The 25,736-nt window shown below is 40.9% G+C and overlaps 3 protein-coding genes across 3 annotated transcripts; 2 read left to right on the top strand and 1 right to left on the bottom strand.

Moving 5' to 3' along the window:
• Positions 1–19,125: 19,125 nt before the first annotated feature.
• On the top strand, positions 19,126–20,642 carry LOC144705356 (membrane-anchored ubiquitin-fold protein 4-like). The gene is made up of 3 exons (XM_078577977.1): positions 19,126–19,608; positions 19,818–19,988; positions 20,352–20,642. The coding sequence occupies exons 1-3, from the start codon at positions 19,479–19,481 to the stop codon at positions 20,405–20,407; spliced, it is 357 nt and encodes a 118-aa protein (XP_078434103.1). The 5' UTR covers positions 19,126–19,478; the 3' UTR covers positions 20,408–20,642.
• Positions 20,643–20,754: 112 nt separating this feature from the next.
• Positions 20,755–22,438, top strand: LOC144705355 (uncharacterized). The gene is made up of 2 exons (XM_078577976.1): positions 20,755–21,073; positions 21,630–22,438. Exons 1-2 carry the CDS (start codon positions 20,920–20,922, stop codon positions 22,361–22,363), a joined length of 888 nt encoding a protein of 295 aa, XP_078434102.1. The 5' UTR covers positions 20,755–20,919; the 3' UTR covers positions 22,364–22,438.
• Positions 22,439–23,750: 1,312 nt separating this feature from the next.
• On the bottom strand, positions 23,751–24,795 carry LOC144705611 (TPD1 protein homolog 1-like). The gene is made up of 2 exons (XM_078578381.1): positions 24,471–24,795; positions 23,751–24,411 (listed from the first exon to the last, which is right to left on the bottom strand). Exons 1-2 carry the CDS (start codon positions 24,553–24,555, stop codon positions 23,972–23,974), a joined length of 525 nt encoding a protein of 174 aa, XP_078434507.1. The 5' UTR covers positions 24,556–24,795; the 3' UTR covers positions 23,751–23,971.
• Positions 24,796–25,736: the final 941 nt, after the last annotated feature.

Raw genomic sequence — 25,736 nt, 5'->3', positions numbered from 1 at the left:
GGATATTAAGATTTAGTTAGATAGTGAAAAATATTTTACCTTAATAAGGTGTAAGAGGCTAATTGATATAAGTATTAATTTAGTAAGAGGTAAGAAGAATATGACGTAGAAGGAAGTAATATCTATAGTAGGGGAAAGGAGGGATTTTATGTGAAGATATAGATTTATGAAGGACAGAGGTATATACATGCTTAACATTTTTAAGAGTAAGAGGGATATATAGTAGAGCAAGATTATCTAATGTAGAAGAGAATTGAGTAGTTAGACAATGATGATATTTAAGATAGTTGAGTTAACTAGATAGATAGAGAGATTAAGAAGAGATAGAAGAATTAAGAAGATTAGTAAGATCAATGGCTGCTTCAACCACATTTATAAGGTTAAGAGCGAAGCTCTCTTCACCCTTCATTCACTCTCTCCCAATCCAATAGCTTCTCTGATCTGCTGATCACAATATGGTCCCCCCCCACCCCGTTGCAGGCCTCCACCAGCCAGCCGACAAGGATGACAGTTGGGGTGGTGAAGGATGTCTTTGCCCCCGACCTTTTGATCTCCATACGAATGGAATAACAGCTACAATTAAATCACAGTCCTGGACCCATTCATGAGTGGTGTACCCAACCTTGCCACGATAGTGGCCCCATCAGCCACCCCATCATCGACTCATGCTCGGATTCAAACATAGCTTGGCCCCCCCATCTGTGTATGCCAATCAAGAGCCAGAAAAATACATAAAAATAGTTAAATAATGTAAGGCAGATCTCACCGTCCAATCGTCCTAAAGAAGTTCAGACAATTGAGATCATATCTAGTCAATGCAGCCCGATTCGACACCGGCTTTAGCTTGGGTTTGCTTGAAGCTCGGTCATAATTTTTCTTTACTCCTTAGGATCGCGGCCCAACAAGCTGCAACATGTTTTTCCTATTGTAAGCCCAGCCTGATGCGTAGCTATAGAGGACTGATGTTGGAAATCCTATCTTGGAAGAATATGAAATACATATTTCTATATAAATGACATTCTTCAATATCTACATCCCTTTTCTGCGTGCATGTGTGGCTTGTAGCAAACAATGGCAACCTGGGGAGCTGAAGGGGGCTAGTAGTGAGCCGCTGATGGTTTGGGAGCTAGATGAATCGGAAATGACTATCAACAAGTCAGTGATGGAAAGGACCTGGCAGAGCATAGGAGGTTAATGACAAATCAATGGTCACTAGGTCAACCAGCCGACATTAATTTATAGGTGACTAGCATAGATCTTTCTGGGGAACATCCCTAGTGGATGTGAAGATGCAAGATCAATGACAAAGAGCGAGATAGAGCGAGATGTGTAGATGAAATAAACCATAGATAGATCGTTTTGGTTTGTGGGTGGTAGTAGAACAATCCACAAAGAGGCAACTAGAATAGAAAATGAGATCCACAAGTCCTGGCTTTAAAAACATGTGTAAACTAAATGGCTTGATTAAGGAAGATAGATTCCCTAGTCGATGTATAGTGTAGGGAGTGGTACAAGTGGTAAACATATGATTATCACTCACAAACACATTATTATAAACAAAAGAAAAAGATATTTTGTTATAAGAAGTTGATATCTAATGTCATCATCCAACCCATCAAACTAAGGTAGGCATTCTTGGAATGGATATCAGTATAGTGGTACCCTATATATATATTTTCACATTTTACTCAGATATCTGTCCAGGCAGATGTCAGATTTCCCCCAACAGATTTCTTGTTTGGCATCCATCGTACTAATGGCATACTAAATCAGCCTTCAGATTTGGGAATATTACAAGGCAAAACCAAATAATGTTAGAACTAAAGTCTAGGACATGGCCGGTTTTTCTCTCATCCCACATCCCATTTCTTAGGGTTGTTTGAAATTATCTCATCCCAAAACCATACCTTCTAGAATTATGCCATGTATGGACCATCCCATCCAGGAACCATCCCACATGAAGCCTCCTGTTCCATCCCATGTCTAGGACTGTAAAATATAGGGCACCAGCACTTTTACCAATCTGAATCAGAATGTGTGCTCAACTTTCAGCTCGACAATTGCCTTTTGGATTCTTGACTTCTAGCCTTCGTGGTTCTCATTTGGTATGAGTCTTTCCTTTATTCTCTCTCATCTTGCCTATCTCTTATCTTGGATCTGGATCCTCCCTCATCTCGCGCCTCTTGGTTGTCAGATCTCTACACTAGAAACAATTTCTCTTGGGTCTTGGCAGTCGGATCTGGCTTTTCTAGGCTCTCGGCTCTTGCTCCTCTTGGATCTTGGCTCTTGTCTCCTGGTTCTCTATCTATGATATCTCTACCATTTTCCAACCCGGCCATTTTGAAAAATGTTTACTCATTTATCAAATAGCACAGTTTTGAGATATCCATCAGATAACAAACAGATGGATTTTTTGACGTATTTTGAGTTTGTGAGAAAAGGCAATCCAAAAATAATGATTGCCTCTGTTGAAACTAAAATTATTTAAATAGGTCAAGTGATTCTGATATTTCAATTATTTAGAGCCCAGTGTTTCCTTCACTAATACAATTATAGTACTCTTCCCATGAATTGTAATAAACAATATAATCATGCGTAATATGGCATTTTCTGTCCTGGTTATAAGAAGGGGTGGGCCACCAAATTGCAATTGGTTCTCTCTCTTCTCTTCACAACTGCACTTTGATATTTCCATCTCAAGTAGAATTAATATGGAATAAGAGCAGATTGAGATTGGGTAAGGGATCCAATCTCAGATAAAGTTGCCCACTGCTACTTTAAACAAAACAATATCAGAATGGCAGGGACATGATGGTTTATTTGGTGAAATTAGTTTAGCATCACCAACATGCATTACAGATCTATATCAAGAAACACAAGACTATAGATGAGGCATGAGTGGATAAGTATTTAGGAGTGGGATAAAACAAAAAAATGATTTAAGAACCAACTGAATTCACATGGATTGCGGAGAACTAGATAAATATGCAACCTCTAGATATGAGATTCAATTTGATGAAAGTTCACTATCTTGATTCCAAATTGGGCATGGAACACCAGATCATGTTATAGTATAAGCCCTGCGATAACAGCCTAAATTCTGTATTTAATTCAAGAAACTAGTACAATATGATGCATTTAAAGAGTTTAAAATAGGGTTGTTATCATATATTTAGTTGTAATTAATGTTTCCAAGTAATTCCTTATTTTTCACTAATTTTCTAATAATTTATGAATTTTATGGAATTAATTTAAGCTTGGACTAATACTATTTGAATGGGAATGGCAGATCTCAAAATTAATGTTAATGTTATTAATGTGGGGAAGAATTACTGAATTTTCTAGATTTTTCTAGAGTTTTATTGGATTTTTTGGGAATTTATTAGAAGAAAAAATGAATTTTTAAATAGAAAAAGGTATATTTATAAGGAAAATAAGAGTTTTAAAGCAATTTCTAAAGTCAGAGAGGGTTTTTCTTAAATGTTTATTACAATTATGCCTTAAAAACAGTTATCGGTCACCCATTATAGGCGTGAAGATCTAATAAAAATATTTTCAGGGTTTTTATGAAATTGATCAGGATTTTTAAATGGTTTCTTAGGAAAATATGGAGGAGAGAGAACACGGAGGGGCATATACATAATTAATTTTTGGGTGGTGTCAATTTGTGCGCGCATATTTATTCATGGACTTTTAAGCAAATATTCAAGAATTTGATTTCGAGAGGCCACATGGCCAAATCTCGACCTTCAGATGCGAATCTGACGGCTTAATTGTGACCCACATTTCTCTGTTCCTTTGGGCGGCAAGTTCACCGCCCATGCTGCACATACAATGCGCATGCATGGGAGGTGACGTGGCTAAGTCTGATTGACTAGCGGCTTACAAACGTATAGATAAGTATGTATCGTTATGTATCTTGTGTTCTTTATTTTTTTTTTCTTATTTCAGCCACGGGGTATGTGGCGCGCCGGGAGAAGAGGCGCCAGAACAACTTTAAAATGTGCCAGCCAATGGGAGATCAACACGTGATTGCGCATTTCAAAATCTAAAATTTTAATAAATGAAAATTGCTCATATTGGTCAATTTTCATTTATTAATAACTTTTGATCCTGAAGTTGCATTGAACTCCTCTTTCTATCTGTATAGTTGGATCACTCACATCAAGTGGTGGCGACAACGTCAACGCATCATCTTCGGACACACCTCCACCGCCACCCAAGACTTCCCACGTCATGACGCACCATCAACGCCAACTGCAGAGCTGTCATGTTGGCAACCACGTCAACACACCGGCATCGAACGCGCCCCCTAGTGGTCCCCTCCCCGCCGTCTCTTGCAGTCGCCGTCGCCGCCGTCGAGGAAGGACCACTCCTACCTCCCACCCATCGACTGACCACCACCCTCACCTTACGCCCCGGCCGCCCGCGCCCGCCACGAGATCGGCTGCCTGCGCCCACGATGCGCTCAGCCGCCCGCGCCCGTCGTGCGTCCAGCCGCCCATTTTCGCCACACGCCTGACTTCCCGCGCCCACTACACGCCCAACTGGCCGTGCCTACCGTGCCCTAGCTGCTTGTGCCCGCCGAGTCTTTGGCCGTTCGCGCGTGCCCGCTATGCCCCCGGACTCCCTCGCATTCACTTGTCGCCACGCATACGGTTTAGGTTTTGGGGCGCTGCCCCGAACCCCGCAAGGGGGCGACTCCCCCCTTAACCCCCCGCTAACTAACCGCGCAGTTGGATCTGTGACACCTTGTCGAAACGCACGTCAATCCTCCCACCAACGACGCATAGAGAATTTCTCGCAGCCTTTTCACGCACTATCTAGTGCCGAGGTACTTCTACACTCTTTGGTGTCCGTGTTGTTCTTTCAGTGTTCTTCGACTATTCATCCACTGCTATCGATTTTGATTGGATTTAGAATCTTCAAGCGACTAGTTGATTAGGTCTTTGAATTTCTAGCGATCGTCATTCGGATTTATTGAACGTGTTGCTTTGTTTTCACCGCGGTGGTTGTAAGACAGTACTCCCACCCTCGACGAGGAAAGGGGCTGCACCATCATTATTTTCACCAGATTTAAATCTTCGAATTTGATCGTGTGATTTGTGCTCTGTTTTATCCCATCCTTCCCTAGTCTTCCTAGTATCCACTTCCCATTGTCACCCTGTCCCTGTCTCCTCTAACCACCCTACATCACCCCGTCATCCCCTAGTATCCTGCATCAAATTGGTATCATAGCCTAACCTGTGTCAGCCTACCTACTCCATAGTCGTAAACATCATTCATTCATCATCCCATTTTGCATGCATCTGCGTTCATGAAAACACGTCTTTACTCCAATGAATGAACCATCCCTAGATAGGTGTGAGGTTTCTGTCCCTATCCAAGATTCGTCTCCACCCGCTTCACCATCCTCCTCACGTGGGGATGTTGACCGCATATTAGACGCTGTCCATAATAGTTTTCATGACGTAAACACACGATTAACCAACATGGACAACCATCTAACCAATTTTAGCGATGGGGTTAGTGAGCGAACTTACCAATTAGAGAATCGAGGTCGTGATAGGCATCGCCATGATCGTGAAGACCCATACCCGCCTAAACCTTAACTTCGGGATCACGATAGGGATCATCACGAACCTGATGATCCCTATCGACCCGAGAATAGATCAGGGGGTCGTAATCAGAATCATCCCGAATGAGACGATCTGATTCCTCCTGAGGCTGGAACGCCAGGCCACAATAGGAATTGTCGAGACGATTTCTATCCACATGAGCATAGAACCCCGAGCCGTGATAGGAATCATCCCTCGCTGAACGATCCCTATCCACCTGCGGATAGAAACCTAGTACAAGATGGAAATTGCCCTCCCCGAGACAATGACTATCAACCGGAGGAGAGGATCCCAAATAGTGATAGGAATCATCCCCCGCGGAACAATCCCTAACCACCTTACGATAGGCGCCGAGCTTGGAATAGGAATCGTCCTGAACTGGACAATCCCTATCCTCCCAAGGATCGGGCACCGCCTCGCGATCACCGTCGTCTGGATCACGACAATCATTGGCAGCAGATTCAAAAGAGTGTCAAAGTCGATGTTCCATATTATGAGGGATCTAGGGACCCAAAAGATTATCTAGATTTGGAGTCTAAGCTTAATAGTTATTTCAAATGGTACGATATGCTCGAATGGCAAAATGTACAATATGCTGAAATGAGGTAAGGAGGTCAAGCCAAAATCTCTTGGGAGAACCTTGAATTTTCTATCTATAACCAACGAGAGGCACCAATTGACACGTTGCCCCAAATGAAAGATAAGTTACATGAGAAATATGTTCCCCTCGCCTACTTGGATAACCTCCTAGATCAATGGCACAAATTACAGCAAGGTAGATGACCCGTCTCGGAGTTTATCACCCAGTTTGAGGAATATTATATGAGGTATCACTTTGAGGAGAATTCGTGAGTCATCAGTTCCCGTTTTAGAACAGGTTGAATCCTTACTTCAAAACTGAATTACTTGTTCGAAAAGCAGCTACCCTAGAGCAAGCCATCAGATCATAAAGGATCTAGAGCTTTGCCAAACCCTCTACAGTAGTCCCATTGTGAGCGGTCGTCCCACGCTTAGTGATAGATCTTATTCTAACTATTCCAACAAAACAACCCATCATAATCCTCCTCTCGCTCTCCTAGCGCCCATATCTACTCTGACTCGTACTCCCGTAGAACATCGCACCCCAGCTCCTACCCCTTAGTCATCCGCTCAAATAACACCTCATAATCGTACTTCTACTTACTCGATTCTACCACAAGAGCCCCAAATCAATCAACCCCGGCACAGATTGGCCCGTCTGGCATGACATGCTTTAAGTGTTAGGGACGTGGCCATAGAGCTTCCCAGTGCCCTTCCCGAGCTCTACATATAGGACAAGATTCTATGGAGGGTGAACCTATCTTGGAAGAACAACCGATCAACGAAGAAGAATATAGGATAGATAACTATGTGGTAGATGAATCCGTGCACGAAGATGAGTTGGTGAGTTTCATTGGCATTAGTGACTGCCCACCATCCCATCCTCGTCTTGATCCATGTGTGTAAGTTAGGGGAATTGTTTGATGCAACCTTACCCAACCTTCCACTGATGATTATGCATTGAGGACGTCCATATTTTACACTTACTTTAAGATTGGCGATAAGATGTGCAAGACGATCATTGACAGTGGTAGTTGTATCAATGTTGTCTCCGATGTTATGACTTCACGTTTGGGATTACCATTGATTGATCACCCTCATCCCTATTATGTATCATGGATCGATGCTACGTCGATCCCTATGAAGAATCAATGCCTCCTTCCTCTCAAAGTTCAATCATACAAAAAAGAAGTATTGTGTGATGTGTTAAGCATGAAAGTTGGCAGCATTATCCTTAGTCGCCCTTGGCTATACGATAATGACGTACACATTCTTTGTTGGAGTAACACTTGCTCATTCTTCTATCAGAGTAAGAAAATCACATGGCACCCTTATACCCATAGCCCTAAGAGACCTTCTCCAAAATCTATGTCATTAGGTCTATGCATTCTCAATGGGCGTCAATTTCAGAAGGAGATAGATAGTGAGATGTCTATTTTTCTAGTCATGATTCCCGATCATTCCACTAAGAATTCCATACCCCCACCATTGAAGGTTTCCCAATTACTAGCTGAATTTGAGAGCATCTTCCCCGAGGATTTACCCAATGATCTACCACCTATGCGTGAAATTCAGCATGCCATTGATTTCATTCCTGGATCATCCTTGCCAAATCTTCCCCATTATCGTATGAATCCCACGCAATATATGGAACTTCAGCGTCAAGTCCAAAGCTCTTGGACAAGGGACTTATTCAGGAGAGCCTTAGCCCATGAGTGGTACCTGCATTGTTGGCTCCCAAAAAGGATGGGAGTTGGTGCATGTGTATTGATAGTAGAGTCATTAATAAGATCACCGTTAAGTATAGGTTTTCCATCCATCGCATTGATAATATGTTAGATATGATGGCTGGTTCAAAGATTTTCTCAAGAATTGATCTAAAGTGTGGTTATCATCAAGTCCGAATCCATCCTGGAGATGTACAAGCCCTTTCCAGGATAGAGATGGGTGATAAGCCAAAAATAGGGGTAAATTTTACTAAATTTTAATCCCTTGTTGTTGTCATTTTCAGCTTATACAATAAAATTTATAAAAACCCTACTTAAGATGTGTAGGGATAAGTAAGGGGTATTGTCCAAGGGAAGCTAGTAAGTAAATTGAATTGATGATATAATTGAGTAATTTCACACTAATAAGAGTTAATTTGATATTCAATGAAGATCAAATCACCCTAATTAAATGAGAAATTTAGAAAGGGAGGTAGGAGAGATGAGAGGAATAGAAGAATATGGGGCTCTAAATTGGCTTCTTTGATTGAAAGAAAAGGGTCAAAGGGGTCAATTAGAGAGGTTGAGAGGAGAAAATTTTTATTTGTTTTGGTTGTTTCTGTAGGCTTGATAATTCAAAAATAACTACTCTATTGGATAATAAAAAGGAAAATTTAATCTCCAAGAATGTTAACCCTTTTATTAGTTTTTTTATAGTTTTCTTTTATATGCACTTAGAATAGCTAGGAAATATCTCAATTTCTCCTCTCAATCCTAGTCAGGGCTTGTACATTCCGCTCAAGCTAAGCGATTTAGAAGTTCAGACAGGGATCAAGAAGAACGATTAAGAAATTCAACTAACAATACCCAAAATACACCAAAAATTCAAATACAAAGAAGGAAAAAATACCAAATAGGTTGATCCAAGCTGGATCTCCTCTCTGTCTTGCAGCTGTGATAGAGCACCATCAAGAATGAGCTCCCCCTCTCGAAATTTAGCTTTTATACTTAGGTTACATGGTAAAAATTACCATTTTACCCCCGTTTACTAATTAATTTTTATCAATCAATGTAGGCTGTATCTGAATGATCCAACGATAGAAAGAGGGAATCAAGATGAGGAAATCCATAAAAAGATCATCTCAATAGGACTTCAGGATCAAAAGTTATAAATAAATGAATTTTAAACCAATTTAAGCCATTGGATTTAAATTTATTTATTTATTCATTTCTTTTTTTAACACGCCATGATGTGTCACCCTCTCATTGGCAGGCATTTTGAATTCTATTTTTTGCAGAAAAGTCCTTTAGAAAGCCTGGAATTGCTGTTGAACGGCGCCCAAAATTAATTATGAATATGGCCCTTGCGCATTCTCTCTCCTCTGATTTTTTCCTGAAAACCATTAAAAAAATACTGTGTAATTGTAATAAAACTCTGTAACTGTCTAAATAACATCTTTAGGCCTGCATACATGACCGAGAGCTATTTTAAGGGCATAATTGAAACTATAATTTAAGAAAAGCCCCTCCAACTTTCGAAATTGCTATAAAACTCATATTTTTCATATAAATATATCCTTTTCCTATTTAAAAATCCATTTCTTCTTCAAATAAATCCCAGAAAAATCCAATAAAATCTTAAAAAATCCTTGAAAATTCTATGAAATTCAGTAATTCATCCCCACACTGATTGACCTCAAAAGTAAATTTTAAACCTGCCATTTTTATTTTAAAATAATTATTTCCAGGTCAAATAAATCCCTTAAAATTCATAAAATCAACAGAAAATTAGGGGAAAATCAGAAATCACTTGAAAACAGTATTTTCATGTAAATATATGATAACAAAACCTTTTGATCTCATTGAATGCATAAAATTGTGCTAAATTACTTGAAAAAAAGACCAAAATTAGGGTGTTATCAATGGGAGATTGTGAAATTAACCTAGCTATTCCACTTGCACATTAAAAAATTTATAAAAAGGTTTCATTTCTAGGAGGTATGAGATGGCCTTCATGATCTGATAGTTATTGGATTTTGATGCCAAATTCCCCCAAAACAAACTCAAACCAAATTTGATTTTCTTCTTATCCCCTCTAATTGACCCCTTCAATCCTTTTTATACATCAAAGAAGTCAATCTTGAGCTCCTCACTTCTTCTATTCTTCCCATCTGTTCTACCCTCCCTTCTAAATTCTTAATCTAATAAGGGTAATTTGATCTTCATTGAAGTTAAAATTAACTCTAATTAGGGTCAAATTATTCTACTAAATCACTAATTGAATTCCCTGCTAGCTTCCCTTGGACGATACCTTTACTTATCATTATAAATCTGAAATTAAGGTTCTATAAATTTAGTTGTATAAGCTAAAAAGCAACAACGACAAGGGATTATAAAATTTCAAAGTTCACCCCTAATTTTTGGCTTATCATCCTGACTTTGTCGCCTAATAGACACAATACAAGGCACTCGCATATGGACATTACGTCATACTTTCAGATACCAGTTGAGATTAAGAGAAGGTTTTCCGCTTGCATTGGTCAGTTATCCATCATTCCTTAGGAGTCTCATATGTACCTCATTTTAACCACACACTGAGGTTAAGATGAAGACTCATACGCAAATTTAGGTGAGCCATCTAGATTAATTGAATGATATAAATTGGGAGGAAATCATTAGAGACCAGTTGATTTAATTGTATGGGTCTGCAACAAACTGAGCCGGCTCAACCAATCAAGATAATCAAGTAAAGATCAATTGGCTGATCCCACTATAGAGAAAAATTGATGGATCTGACCAATCTATTTCATTAATCAAATTTATGATATTTTGGAATGATCACACATTGTGTTAGTATAATCTATGTACCATGATTGGTATCTAGAGAACAGAGACAAATAAATCATACGATTGGCCCTGGTCAATCTAACTTATCGATTATGGTTAATCCAATTTAACTCATGATCCTTGTTGACATGGCCCATTTTATGACTATACCATTAGCAAAATCCAATTTTGTAATTCAAATGATGTCATATCCTTGAATATAATTTTGATATTGCTTCAATCCTGATCAGCGTAATAGATCATTTGTTATCTAAATTTTTTTCTGATTGGTTGATCGGGTTTGATCAATGATCAAACAAACGATCTATCAAATGAATCTTCGTCTAATTACCAAAATCCTTCATTCTATTAATATAGTAAAATTTTATAGCATGTATTATCATAAATATTCTTTTATGATTGTAATAATGGATGGTCCTTTCATATTCATCCAATATAGTTATGGAGTTGACATCGAATATCCCGGTGAGTTTAACTACGAGTAATATGCTCACATTATCAAACAGATGTTCGGGGAAAATTCTACCGATGGTCCATTAAAAAAGGTGCAACTAAGATTTTTAAAGGTGCAACTACTCAGATTATAGTGTGTGCTTTGTTAAGCACAAAACCCCACACATAAGTTCATCATCAAGCGAAATAAAGATAAGAGTACTGAAGGTTAAGCGTTAAGGGTATTTTTAACGCAATGCTTTAATGTGTGTTTCGATGAATGTTCAAAGTGATGCATGCCTCAATTAGGGTAATGATCAAAGCACAATAGGTTCGCAGTCAACTAGTTGACTTATTGTATATGGAGATAAAATAGGAGCCTAAGTTATATTAAAATGCTACTTAATTTGACCATGCGCTGAACAAGTCAAATAATGTATTTAGGACTTGTAGTTTTTATGACGTAAAGATAAACATAATTTTTTGACACTGCTTAGGTATTTTTCTGAATTTGTCTTCATTTGATTTGTTGAAAAACTTGTTCAAAATTCTAATTACTACCTTCGAGTATTTACGACTAAATTTACTGATGATCTAATGAAAATTAATATCATGAAGATATTATTATCCAATGCTGATATCTTTATTTAACTGATGTGGTAAACATGTCTAAAAGTTTAAGATTATTTTAATGCTCAAGTCCTTGGCATAACGGCTAACTCTTCATAGGTATTTTGAACTGATGGCAAAATTGCACATATAAAAAGTCAAAATTAAAATGATTATTATTTTACAATGCATATGACTGTTGAACTTGTTACAGATTACCCTTATGCCCTTTCATATTTCTAAGTCCATTTATACAATTTTGAGCCCTAATTTAAAATGACCTCCTCCTTTCCCTTTGAAAATCGCAGTCCAAAAGCTAGAGAGATCTCTAATCCGTGGAATAATTTTCAAGCTGTTTTCGAGCATTCTTTCAAGAGATTATTTGTTTTTAACATCAATCCAAGTCCATAGAACTTGGAATCATGGTTTTTGGTGTATGTTATTTCACGATTCAAAAGAAAGAAGGCTGGTATCTGAACTTCACACATCCTCAACCTTGTGATAAGTTTATAATTTTAAGCATAACTTTTATTCTCAGTTGAAGCTTTTATTCAACATATGAATTGTTGCTAACATCCATATAAAATGATAACACTTAGAATCACATCATTTGGTTGAGTTTGAAAAGAGTCACATCATTTGGTTTATCTTTTCATATAAAATGATATGAATTGTTGCAAACATCCATATAAAATGATAACACTTAGAATCTTTCAACGTCTTTAGTAAACATTTGTTTCAACGTTTTTTTTGGAATCCTTGTCAGGCCTATTTCCAAGTGATTTCTTGGGGGCATTCACACAAATACGGTTAGTGCACATCATCACATCGAGACGGATACCCCTAAACAACATTAAGGATTTGCCTAAGCTATCTAAAAATAATAATTGTGTTTCCCATTTCCTCTACCTCATTTATCAGGTAGAAAAATCTTAGGCTACTAAAAATAAAAACATAATATAGATTGAGAACCTAATTCAACCCTCCTCTTAGTTTATTCCTTGGCCACCTAAACTAACAAGTACAAACATGTTTTGGGGACATATAGAGAATGCCCTCCATATTTGACATCAATGATGTTTGGAGCAAACAGATAACACTTCTTCAATATAGTCTTTAGTTGGACAAGCTATATTTATCAGGCATCACCCATGGAGCAAACTAAGGAGGATTTCATTAGACTTATTTGGGATGCTAATCTGGTTCTGAGACTCGTCAAGAAGAATGCCTTCTGATGATGTGTTTTACACAAATTAAGTGGTGGTTGACATTCTGACCAGTTCTATGAAAATGAAAATGGATAATATGTAGAAATAAGTGGAAGGAAAACTGGTGTGCATGCTTGTTGACACCCACATCATCTAACTTATTTAAGACACGTAGACCTCATCAAACAACATTGGGTTATTCAGCATTGTTGTCCATATGGTTGATGCTGAGCAGACGCTCTAAGAGCTATGTGTTGGCTTCCAAAAAATCAAAGAATCGCATAGTGGTCCAAACGAATCAATGTATGGAAGTTGTAAATGAGAATGTCATTGAATCAAAGAGATATTCTATTACTATTGACGATTTATCTAAAAATACAACAATATTAGCCACCTTTGTAGATGCAATGAAAATCATGAATCTTCACATTATTGTGCAACACCCTGAACCTTGCATTACCCACACCTTTAATCTATTGTCTAGGGTGAACAAAACAGTATTCATAATCCAGACATAACAAGGAGCAGTGTCTTATTATTGAAAGTAAATATGCACAATATATGTTGAACAGCCATTTTAAACACCCATGGATGCCAGTACTGCATCATAACTTATTCCTTTAGGAGGAACCATTACTCAGTGAGAGCCGCCATCAATGACATGGAAAGTTCCATACAATGCGTGGGAGAAGTTATTGCCCTCAGGAAGAAAATTGAAATAACAAATTTAAACAAAATATGGGTTAGTTTCCCAACGTGTTGGAACTCGATGTTGAAATGTTGAAGGGTGTCCTAGCAAAGAGAGAAGTGCTTGAAAACATGGGTCCACACTTCATCTTGATGCTGAAGGGCTGCATAATTTTAAGAGACTAACTGGGACATGAATGAAGTATATGTGTACATCCTCCATCCACTATGAAATGATTCAGAATTCATTTCCTAGCAAAGAGAGAAGCGCTTGAAAACATGGGTCTACACTTAATCTCGATTTTGAAGGGCTGCATAATTTTGAGAGACTAACTGGGACATGAATGAAGAATATGTGTACATCCTCCATCCAGTATGAAATGGTTTGGAATTCACTTTTCTCCATAAATAAATTAATGATCATTGATGTCACAGCTCTAGCCACTGAGCTCATAATCCACCTTACATATAATATTCAGAATATAGGGGAATTATTTCCATTAGAGCAGAGGGATATGTTAAGGACCACATCTAATGCACTGTATGGTAAGCTCATGGACTACGCATGCTTGCTTTGGTGTAATCAGGTATTTACTAGTGCAGCGTCGAAAAAAAATAAAATTCTAACAATTTTACTTCAAACTGAAAAGTAAAACTTGATAGAATTGGTAAGGTAAAATGATTTCGATCAAAAGTGTATTACAGGAGAATGATTTTTTTGTATCATTTTCCTCAATATTGGATCCCTTGTAAAATTAGAGGCAATGGCCCCATCATTCCACCATGTATGCTCTCCTATTATGGCAATATTGATGAACTCAAATTTAGGTTGTTAATTTGTCACTGATATTTGTCTCCAAAGGGATTTGGCAATACTCAATAATATTTTATAAAAATTTACTCATAAAATAATTTGACTAGTTAGTGATGAGTAAGGTTTGTCTCCATAGGGAACATGTATTAGGGTTTAAATTAATATTCAAGAGGGACAAGAGGAGATACATATAAAATAGGATATTGTAAAGCGATGAATATGAGATGGTGAGAGGGTGATAATAATAATAGGTAGGAATATGAGGAATAGGTAAGAGGACATGAAATCTGAGTTTGGATCGTTCTTGACTGTTTATTTTCTCTCTCCTCCAATTTCCAAAGTCTAGAAAAAGTCAAAGAGTTGTTAAATAATCCAATAAATATATCCTAATTCAAAAAATGTTAGAAATGTTTCCCAATGAATATGAGGTGGTGAGAGGTGTCATTTTCTAAATTCATATCTAATGAATTTCCAAAAAGTGGCAACGAAACATATAACTTGTACAAATCTTTCCATTTTCCAGTTTGACCCGATCCATTCATTGGTTGAGCTATTTACTCGATTGCAGACATTTCTGCAACACCTCTAATAGAGGAACAAATAGTCAATTTTGAAAGAACTTCTTATCACCCTTTTTCAGATATGAATCTTTTTCAAAATTGTGTTACCATCATAGATAGGAACCAAATTGTCTCACAACATTCTAAACCCAATTCACGTACCACTTTCACGCGCGAACAACCGAACCCTTGGGACCCTCTTCAACCCTAGGATATGATGAGTCGACATTGAGGTGCCAAATGACTCCGTTGATAATTTAATTTTATCAACTGCCAAATGCCAAATGACTTAATTTTGATTAATTATAAACATAGTGAAAGCCTATTAAGTGCAAAATCAATTCATTCTTGAATTAAATTATTTAAAATCAGATACAAATTCTTGCTTAGTTCCTCCCTGTGGTTCGACCCCTTGCTTGCTCTATACACATTATTTAGTGATTAAGGGTATTTATAAATTTTATTGCAAGTCTAAAAGCCCAAAAAATGACGTATTTACACATCGATTTTAGGCCTATCAGTCTTACCGTCTAGCCGTTGGTACTCCGCATCTTCATGGTGAATTCATTCACCAGGGCCATGTCGGAGACAACAGGGCAGTCGTTACACCATTTGTGCAGGTCGCTACTTATGTGACAAGGAATTTTGCTACCTTAGGGCAGTTAGAGTTAATGCCGCCGTTTACTGGGGCTTCCATTCAAAGCTTATCACACTTCTCCTTCCGACCTTCCAGCAACAGGCAGGTGTCAAACTCTATACATCGTGTTACCTAGCAGAGTGAATTTGATATTGTTGATCAAAAAGATGTTTTTACACTCATTTTGAAGTGGATGAGATCGGTCGAGTGGTCTTAGTTGGAGATAGGATTACACGTGTTGACGGATTGAAAGAGGTTCAAGCTGGGGAAATGGTGGAAGTTGCCAGTGGTGTGAAAGGAATAGAGTTAAATCTTGAGAATGAGAATGTAGGTATTGTTGTCTTTGGTAGTGATACCACAAAAAGGAGAATGAGAAGGAGATCTTGTCAAGCGCACTGGATCTATTGTGGATGTACGCAAAAAATGACACCTCCTTGAATATAATGCCAAAAAAACTCGAGATAAATCATATTCTAACTCAACAAAAAATGTTGTTTCAGAATATAACATCATAAAACTATTAAAAATACTTAAAAATTCATTAAATTCAAAATATCATTCTAAAAAAAAATTAATCATTTTAGACAATAGCATGCATATATAATCAATTTAATGCAAATCAATATGTAAATATGGTCATAATAACCTACTAAAAAATTGTGTTATCAACTATCTTGAAGTCTACATCAGTTCTATACGTGGGAGATGATAACTTTGAGTAAGGATAATGATTAGAAGGACAAGATCCACCACATTATGTCACCTTTACCCTACAATTTATGCAACCAAGCCGTAGTCTTTCATCACACTCAATCCCCTCGAAAGAGATGGAGAAATACCCTTACATTCAGTGCATTAAGGAGGAAAACACTTCCTTGAGATAGTGGAAGGAGGTTCATGCATGGTACCTTTCTAGGTTTTTCAAAAGTGCACTTGAGTTTTCCTAAATTGCATGACAATCATAACAATGGAGTGAAAAACTTGAGTTCTCTCCATTGGGCATGTCATCATTACATATCGAAGATTATGCCTTCGCATAACAAGCATTGAGATGCTGATGATGTTGAGAGCATGGTACTGTCATAGCAATCAATTCTCCTCCGACTCTCATGGTGATGGCAGCAACGATGATTAAGAACGAGCTGGTATGTTATGTTTTATTTATTTTCTTTTCTTTTGGAAAATATTTTTTCCACATACACTAACTTTTTATCCATCCAACAGGTTGATTGAGGAGAACACTTGGAATGTACTCTACCATATGCGACTAGACGTTCATACTGTTCCAAGGCTGTTCGGAACTGTACTTCAAAATTTTCAATTAATTTCCACATCCAAGAATGACTATTCATCTTTATATGCATTTTTTACCAGTATTCTGTAGAAATATGATTGAATTTTTATACGGTTGCCTTTCATCAAAATGTGATTGTCATATCCATCTATCCTACTCTCTCTCCATATTTCATCTCTTTTTTCTTTGTATATATCTCCCTTACTGTTCTTATGCATTCAAATTTTCAGTCTCCCTTTTTTTTTTGCTCCAATGTCTCAAAATCTCATGTTTTACTTCCGATGCTTACTCTAGCGCTTGTTCTCCTTTTGTTCAGTATGGTTCCAAATTCTAAAAGGGTAGAGAAGTATCTCTACCTTGCCTTTCTTTTGCAGCTCATTTTATGGCACACAAAGTCTTATTTCCCTTTCTATTGCTGCTAGTGTCTCAAAGTCTCATAGACTAATTATGTATAGACATATCTCTCCCTTACCATTTTTGTGTAGCTTCTTCTGTTGCTCTCAAAGTGTTAATCTCCCTCTTCTGTTGCTCTCACTGATTCATAGTCTCATATCTTATTTATGTTGCTCATTCTGCAGCACTCTCTACCATTTCTCTGTCCCTACTAAACAGTATTCACAACACAAACCATTCCCATTCTCTATCTCTTTCTTGACTATCCCTTTCTCTATTATTTAACATAATGTATAATTGATATCCAAGATTAAGATTTTAATCAAGTTTAGATTTATATCATTCAACACAAACCCTTATTAGATAAATATCGTAAGGGAATTCAAAATTACTTTGAATTTAGATAGATCTTAAAAGAATAAACATTTAATGCTGAAGATAAGCTTTTTTATTTTGTTCTAGATGAAGATTTTGTTCACGCTAGCTCTCTAGAGTCAAGCTAATGGATCACCACTTATCTCAAAACCTACACTTTGTTTTGGAGACATCAAATGATCCACAAATAAGGCTGAACTTGTTTCCTGTGAGGGGTTTTCGAGAGAGAATGAACGAGTCCAAATTAAACTTTTAGACTTAAAACATTGTCACGTCATCACAAGAGGGTATGTAGTGTTGAAATTGTTAAGACAATTCCAAACTTAAAATATTTGGATCAGTAAAAATTATATTAATCAATACGAATCAGTAATAAAAATAATTTTTAACCAGACGATCCAACGGAATTTCACATTCTAAATAGTATTACAATAGTTAGAACATAATATAAGACGCTCAATATGATTTTGAAATAAATACAGACTATCATCCTCAGCAAAACAAATCTAGAAATTAAACAATTCTGAATCTATTCTGTAACTGTCTTAGACGAATGGGTATAATCCTGATTCTCGAGTAAAAGTCAATATAATTATACTAGAAAAATAATTGAAGAAAAGAGAAGAAAAAAAACATTCATGGTCATCCGTCATCCGTCACGTCACACATCAAGGTGACAGCAACATGATGGATGACATGACGGTGATAAAATTAGGGGCCCGTGACAGTGACGGTGATGGATGATGAACCAGCCGTGATGGTGACACAACTGTCATGGGGGGTCTCAGACGAGTAAAGTGACGGGATGGCCGTCATGAATGATGGCCGTGAGAGATTTTTAAAAGTGACCAAAAAGGTTTTTTGGTCACTTTTTGGTTATATTTAAGCTTTAAGACTGCCAATATTTCGTGGCATTTTGCAGAAAAGTCCCTGCATTAATTCAGGCGTGCAAAAGGATGATGTCGAAAGATAATTGGAGATATCCCCTCTAATTCTCTCTCCTCTGCATGGTTGTTTTTCCTGTCACACTTGATGGTGATGCCATCCAGTGATGGGGACATGACAAGGACACCGCAAACCGTGACGGTGATGCGAACGTGACGGATTTTTCCAAAATCTTCAGGCGTGTGTGACGGGACGATGACGTGATGAAAGTTTCATCACATCACCCTCCATCACGGATCGTCATCCGTCCCATCACGTCCGGTGTCACGTCCCGGACGGGTCGTTCCCTAATCGGAACGGGTTGGTTTCTTCCGTCCCGTCTGCTTCCGTGGGCCTTAGAAGGACCGTTACAGAAGGATGACGTGAAGGGAGAACGGAAAACAGACGTCATCCGTCCACGGGCCTTTATACAGGAGAGAAAACGAAGAGAAGCGTCCACGCGGAGTAGCAGTCGCTCGACACTTAGTCAACGCGAGCCGGCGGCGCAGAGCTCGGTCGTGGCGCCCTTCATCGTCTTCCTCGTCGAGCCGCCCCAAGAACCCTAATTCTCCCCGGCCTTGATCCCCGCCCCGGGCCGATCTTCTTCCCCTCCAGAAGCGCACCGATTCTGAGTCGTTCTTGCTCGATTCAACCGTCCCCTCCGATCCCTTCTCACCAATCTTCGATTTTTATTCATCCATCCGCGAATCCTTGTCTATTTTTTTGATTGTACCCTGATTTGGTGGCAATCGTTACTGTTTTTGGTGAAAACCCGGGGCGACTTCCGCTGCTCAAATGCCTGATGAGGAGTTGGTTGAACTCAAGTTCCGGCTATACGATGGCACGGATATCGGCCCTAATCAGTACTCCGCAGCTTCCACGGTGGCGATGCTCAAGGATAGGATAGTATCCGAATGGCCTCGAGGTCAGATCTCACCCAAAATTTAATCGGTTCAATCCATCGATTTTGTAGTTTTGGTTTCTTCCGTTTTGTAATTTCCTCGAAACTCGGTCACCCGGATCATTCAAACAGTTTCTTCGACCGGGGTCTTTTTGTTTCTCAGAAGGAAATTATGTTTTTTGATCTCCTGATTTCTATGGGGACATCGAATTTTTCTGGAACTCCGGTTGCAGATAAGAAGATCATTCCGCGGACTGCTAGCGATGTGAAATTGATTTGTGCGGGAAAAATCCTGGAAAATAGTAAAACAGTTGCTCAGTGCCGGGCGCCCTTCGACGAGCTTCCTGGAGAAGTAATCATAATGCACGTTGTTGTTCAGCCGCTTGCGACGAAATTAAAAGCAGGTTCAGTATGCTGCTTCTTGATGATTTTATAATTATCTTTTACGAGTTTGTATCAAAGATTCCAATGTTTGAGTTAAAGAATACTCCGCATTGGTACTTTCAGAAGAACCTTTCTTATAATGTGAAGCAATTAAATGCTAGTTCTTTTCCCAAAAGGGTACCTAATAATTCCTAGATCCTGCTGTGTTCTTCATCACACCCTTCGATAATCTCATGTCCCGACCCGGGAAAGAAAAAGAACAACGGAAAAAGGAGAATAAAGAACGGAGAAGGCGTGTTTTTTCATTCCCCTTTAAGATATCTTTCATTCCGTCAATAAATATCATCAATTTTGACGGTTTTTTCTTCATTTGATTCTTTCAGAGAAGAAGGTGGACGAGCTCCCGAGGAAAACGTTCTGCGGTTGCTCCATTCTCTGAAGCTCTGGCTGGCTACTATAATGTGGATGTATAGATAAATACTATCCTCTCTATTCTCTATCTATCACTCTCTCTACTTATCTCCTTCTCTATCCATATCTCTCTCATCTACCTCGTCATTTCTCTCACAAAATGTCGGTCGACTGCCCGTGAGTCTCCAGTAAAGGGAGGCCTCAGGCTTTCTTCATGCAAAAACTCTGTTGTTCTCAGAGAACGTGCTTCTTTTTCCAATTTCCATCGATCCAAGCTGAAGTCCCCCCCAAAAAATAAAACATATATAAGTTTTAGGAAAAAATTTTTAAAAAAATCTGATCATTGGCGGATATTCCCTGTTGATAGGAGGATGCAGTAAAGAACAAGTGGGGAAAATTCGCTCAAAGTGGCCGTGGCTTCACATGTTTTTGTTGCCATGCTATTCTATCAGCTCACGGGCCGCTACCTTCTAAAGGGCTCGTCCGGCTTCTTCGCCATTGTCGTCTACTTTGCTTGGTTTAGGGTTGGCTGCTCCGCCGATGGAGCTCGCCGCCTTCTTCCTCGTCTTCCTCGCCGCCGCCGCTGGCGGCGGCGCCGCCAGCCCAAAGCCCTCCAACATCACCGTCATCGGCACCGTCTTCTGCGACATCTGCGACAACCATAGCTTCTCCGAGAACAGCTTCTTTCTCCATGGTCCGCATCTCTCTCTCTACTACTCTCTCACAAAGTTTATAGTTCTTTCCCCATGATCCTCTCTCTCTCAAAGTTTCATCGTTCTTCCTCCATGTTTTACTCTCTATCTATTTCGCAATCTGTCTATCTATATGACCATATCTATCTATCTCTCTCTCGAATAAGCTTTATCGTTCTTCTCACACAAACGGAGGTGTATCGTTCTTCCTCCATGGTTTACTCTATCTATTTCGCAATCTGTCTATCTATATCTATCTCTCTCTCTCAAATAAGCTTTATCGTTCTTCTCACACAAACGGAGGTATATCGTTCTTCTTCCATGTTTTACTCTATATATTTCGCAATCTATCTATCTATATCTACCTCTCTCTCAAACAAACTTTATCGTTCTTCTCACACAAATGGAGGTGTATCGTTCTTCCTCCATGTTTTACTCTCTATCTATTTCGCAATCTGTAAATCTTTATCTCTCTCTCATGTAAACTTCGTCGCTTTTCCCAAAATCTATCAAACTATCAATCTGTTTATCTCTGACACAAAGATTTACGTCGTGCAGGGGCGAAGGTGAGGGTGGAGTGCAGTTTCAGGGCGGGGGGGACGGCGAAAGAGGAGATGACGTTAGTGGTGGAGAGGACGACGGACAGATACGGCGTTTACAGAGTGGACGTGCCGCCGGTTGACGACTTCCAGTGTAAAGAGGGACGAGAGATGGAGTCCTCGTGCAGGGCCAGCCTCCTACGTAGCTCGTCCCCTCTGTGCGACGTCCCAGGACTTAGCGTCTCGTCGGAGCACGTCGCCGTAAGCTGCGCCCCGGCCAACTTCTGCGTCTACAACCTGAACGCCCTCTACTACCGCCCAGCCAAGCGCGACGCCGGGCTTTGCGGCGGCGCCGCCGCCGCCACCGCCGCCGCCGCCGAAGCCCCCTTCGCGCCTTCTCTCTTCTTCTGGCCCCCGTTCCCCCCTTTCAACCTTCCCTGGCCTTTCCCTCGCTGGCCACCCTTCCCGTTCCCGTTCCCGTTCCCGTTCCCCTTCCCTCCGTCTCCCCGTTCATTCCCGTTTCCTTGGCCAGCGCCGCCACCGCCACCGCCGTCTATCTCTCTCCCCTGGCCATTCTCGCCGCCACCGCCGTCGCCGTTTTTCCGGCTACCGTGGCCGCTCTCACCGCCGCCGCCACCGCCGCCGCCGCCCACCCCGTTCTTCTGGTTTCCGTTCCCGCCGTTCCCTGGCCTGCCGCCGCTGTTAACCGTTGCGCCGCCGCCTCCGCCGCCAGCGCCGGCGCCGCAGGCGTAGTACATAGCTCGGAATTCGATTGGTTCGCCTTCTTTTCTATAGTTTGGATAAATAAAAGCTTATTCCTTGGTTTTAGCGGAGTTTAAGGCGTGAATCATGGAACAATGATATCTTCCGAGAGCGGGTTTTCGAGGTAGTGACTAAGGACCGGATCTGCCGCCGGCCCACGGTAGAGAAAAGGCTACGGGCCTACGACCCTTTCCCTCGCCCCCCTGAGCATGCGAGGCCTGACTCGCCCATGCAAGCAACCTTTACTGATGCCATTTATGAACTCTCGTCTCCCGACATGAGACAGTGAGTGAAGAGAGAGAAACTCAGAGGTAGGAGATAGAGAGAGAATGAAAGAAACTCAGAGAGGTAGGAGATAGTGATAGAGATGACAGAGAGAGAATCAGGAAAGAAGGACAGGTAACAGAGACTGGCGAGAGGATGAGAGATAGAGATTGGGGGAGATGGAGGAATGAGAGAGAAGAGTGAGAGACTGGGGGTGATGCTGCCATGCAGGATCGAGAGAGCGAGAGAGAAATTAAGATACTGAGAGGAAAATGTCTGTGCGTGCAAGAAGAAGAAATGAGGTAGAGAAGTAGAGAAAGAAATGAAGAGAAAGGGAGAGAGAGAGAGAGAGAGAGAAGAAGAAGAACAACAACAACAAGAACAAGAACAAGAAGAGAGGGAGAGAGAGAAGAGAAATTTTGTGCGTGCGTGTGGGAGAAGGGAGAAAATCAGAAAAGAGAGAAGAGAAATTTTGCGTAAGTGAGAGAGGAGAGGGAGAAAATAAGAGAGGAGAGGGCGAAAATAAGAGAGAGAAGAGGGAAAAAATAAGAGATAAAAGAAAGTGTTTGTGTGTGAGAAGAAAGGGAGGGAGGCAGAAGAGAGAGAGAGAGAGAGGAAGAAGATGAGAGAGAGAGGGGGGAGCGAGGTAGTGAGGAAGAGAGAGATGGAGAGAGGAAGAGAGAGAAGAAGAGAGGGGGAGCGAGGTTGAGAGGGAGAGAGGAAGAGAGAAAGAGAGAGGAGAGAGAGAGAGAAGAGAGGGGGGGAGGGAGGGAGAGAGGGAGAGAGGGAGAGAGAGAGGAAGGGAGGGGGGGAGAGGGGGAGAGGGAGAGAGAGAGAGAGGAGAGAGAGAGAGAGAGAGAGAAGAGAGAGGAGGAGAGAGAGAGAGAGGGAGAGCGAGGGAGAGAGGGAGAGAGAAAGAGAGAGAGAGAGAGGAGAGAGAGAGAGAAGAAGAGAGGGGGAGCGAGGGAGAGAGGGAGAGAGAGAAAGAGAGAGCGAGGGAGAGAGGGAGAGAGAAAGAGAGAGCGAGGGAGAGAGAAAGAGAGAGAGAGAGGAAGAGAGAGAGCGAGGGAGAGAGAAAGAGAGAGAGAGGAAGAGAGAGAGCGAGGGAGAGAGGGAGAGAGGGAGAGAGAGAGAGAGAGAGAGAGAGAGGGAGAGAGGGAGAGAGGGAGAGAGAGAGAGAGAGAGAGAGAGAGAGGGGGAGAGAGGGAGAGAGGAAGAGAGAGAGAGAGAGCGAGGGAGAGAGGAAGAGAGAGAGAGGGGGGAAGAGAGAGAGAGAGAGAGGGAGAGAAGGAGAGAGGAAGAGATAGAGTGGGAGAAGAAGAGAGAGATATGGGTTTATCGCAAGTTGCAGGGCTGACAAGAAGCAGAGGAGACAGCGAGAGGATACGGAAAGGAGTTGGCATACTGAAAGGAGACAGCGGCGCCAGGAGGGATAGAGCGCCCGTCGTTGACCAAACAGTCGTCGTAGCCAACGCGGCGGAAGACCTTCGGGTTGACCAATCGGGCGGAGCTGAACCACCCGCACCGGAGATGCACCTCCGAGACACCGGCGGCGCCGCCGTCGCACGGCGGCGCTACGCAAGTGTTGATAATTTGTACCGTGTACGATGGAATGCCGCTCGGCAAAGGCGAGGACGCCTCCTGGAAAACGTCGATATCGTCAACCGTGCAGGCCCCGTCGTCCATCCTGTTCGTCCTCGCCTCTTCTTCTTCTCTTCTGCCCGAAGGTTGAAGCATCCTTCTTGATGGTTGATGCCGGAATAGAACCATCTCGCCTGAAACTCGAAATCAGCTCCAGCTAAGTAAAGTTGAAAGCTTCGTTTCGCTGGCTTACCGTAAGGAAAGAAGAGGACGAGGAGCGCCGTTATTAGCACCGCCGAGGAGAAGGGGGAAAACCCTGGAAGAATAGTGGCCGCCATTGGAGAAACTTGCGATCTGTGAAGAATAGGAGGGAGAAGAAGAGCGACGAAGACGGCGGAGACGAGGAGAATGCATAGAAGAGTGGGCAGGCGGTATGGTTGGTGGGTAGGCTTAGGGGGAGGGGGAGTAGGCCTGACATGAGAAGAAAGGGGCCGAGCAATGTGATGCGACACTGTCTTCCCACCCTTGTAGTAGAATAGCGTCTGCGGCGTTTCGTCTGCCCTACACTTCAATTGTCCATCTTTCGTTCGTCAGAGAGAGAGAGAGAGAGAGAGAGAGAAGAGTGAGAGAGTTGGACGCAGCAGTCCAGGCCAGATCCTGGACGAAGGCAAAACTAGAACCTGCCATTTCCTTCCAAGAGCAGCTCCCAACTCAGACATTCTCTTTCCCTCCCTCTCTCTCTCTCACACACGATCTCTCTCCTCTACCCTCTTTCACTCATCTCTCACTTACTCTCACTCTCCCCTCCCCTCTTATTGTCTCTTTCTCACTCTCTCTCTCTTTCCCTCTCTTACTGTCTCTTTCTCACCTGTCTCACTTTCTCTCCTACCCTCTCTTCTAAGTCTCTATCTCTCCCCTACCCTCCCTCTTTCTCTCAGTCACACTCTCTCGTACTGCCTCACACTCATACTGTCCCACTTACTCTCTATCATACCCTCTCTTTTTCTCTCTCACCCCTTTCTCGCGTACTCTCTCCTGTCGAAAAAACAAGGCTCGCTTCTTGTTTTTGCATCAAGAACTAAAGAGAAAACCGAGTGATAGAGATTGGAAAAATGGAAGAACTGCACTTACATTCATCAGGCACATGGTATTCACATTTATAGTTCATTGATACAATTTTTCAAACCATCTTTACAGTAAAAAAAATCTATGTAGTTCTATAGTTATGTTAGAAGTTCTGGAATGAATGCAACAGTTGCTTCTCTTCAACAATAACTGCTGCTTGTACATTTCCCCTTTTTTTCAAAAAACCAACTATCTCCCCCTTCATCTTATGTTATTATGTAAAATGCTTAACACCTATTCTTAAGTGTAACTCCACAAACTTCTTCTTGTCCGCATAGTAACCCCTCTAGACTCTGTATCCATGTTTCTGGATATGTTAAGGGAGCTCCTCGATGGGTATGTCAGTGGGCTTTTGCTCTATCATATCTAGTGAAACCAGGATAGTATCGCCTAG

The sequence above is a fragment of the Wolffia australiana genome, chromosome 7 (genome assembly GCF_029677425.1).
Source record: "Wolffia australiana isolate 7733 chromosome 7, ASM2967742v1".
Lineage (NCBI taxonomy): Eukaryota > Viridiplantae > Streptophyta > Magnoliopsida > Alismatales > Araceae > Wolffia > Wolffia australiana.
The sequence above is the reverse complement of the archived record's forward strand: the minus strand, read 5'-3'. Positions and strand labels throughout refer to the sequence as shown.

Excerpts from the sequence above, each read along its gene's own strand:
- LOC144705356 (XM_078577977.1), top strand. The coding sequence starts at position 19,479 with ATGCCTGATGAGGAGTTGGTTGAACTCAAGTTCCGGCTATACGATGGC. Across the intron at positions 19,609-19,817 it reads AGTATCCGAATGGCCTCGAG|ATAAGAAGATCATTCCGCGG; the intron begins GTCAGATCTCAC and ends CTCCGGTTGCAG. Across the intron at positions 19,989-20,351 it reads TGCGACGAAATTAAAAGCAG|AGAAGAAGGTGGACGAGCTC; the intron begins GTTCAGTATGCT and ends TGATTCTTTCAG.
- LOC144705355 (XM_078577976.1), top strand. The coding sequence starts at position 20,920 with ATGGAGCTCGCCGCCTTCTTCCTCGTCTTCCTCGCCGCCGCCGCTGGC. Across the intron at positions 21,074-21,629 it reads GAACAGCTTCTTTCTCCATG|GGGCGAAGGTGAGGGTGGAG; the intron begins GTCCGCATCTCT and ends TACGTCGTGCAG.
- LOC144705611 (XM_078578381.1), bottom strand. The coding sequence starts at position 24,555 with ATGGCGGCCACTATTCTTCCAGGGTTTTCCCCCTTCTCCTCGGCGGTG. Across the intron at positions 24,412-24,470 it reads CGTCCTCTTCTTTCCTTACG|GCGAGATGGTTCTATTCCGG; the intron begins GTAAGCCAGCGA and ends TTCGAGTTTCAG.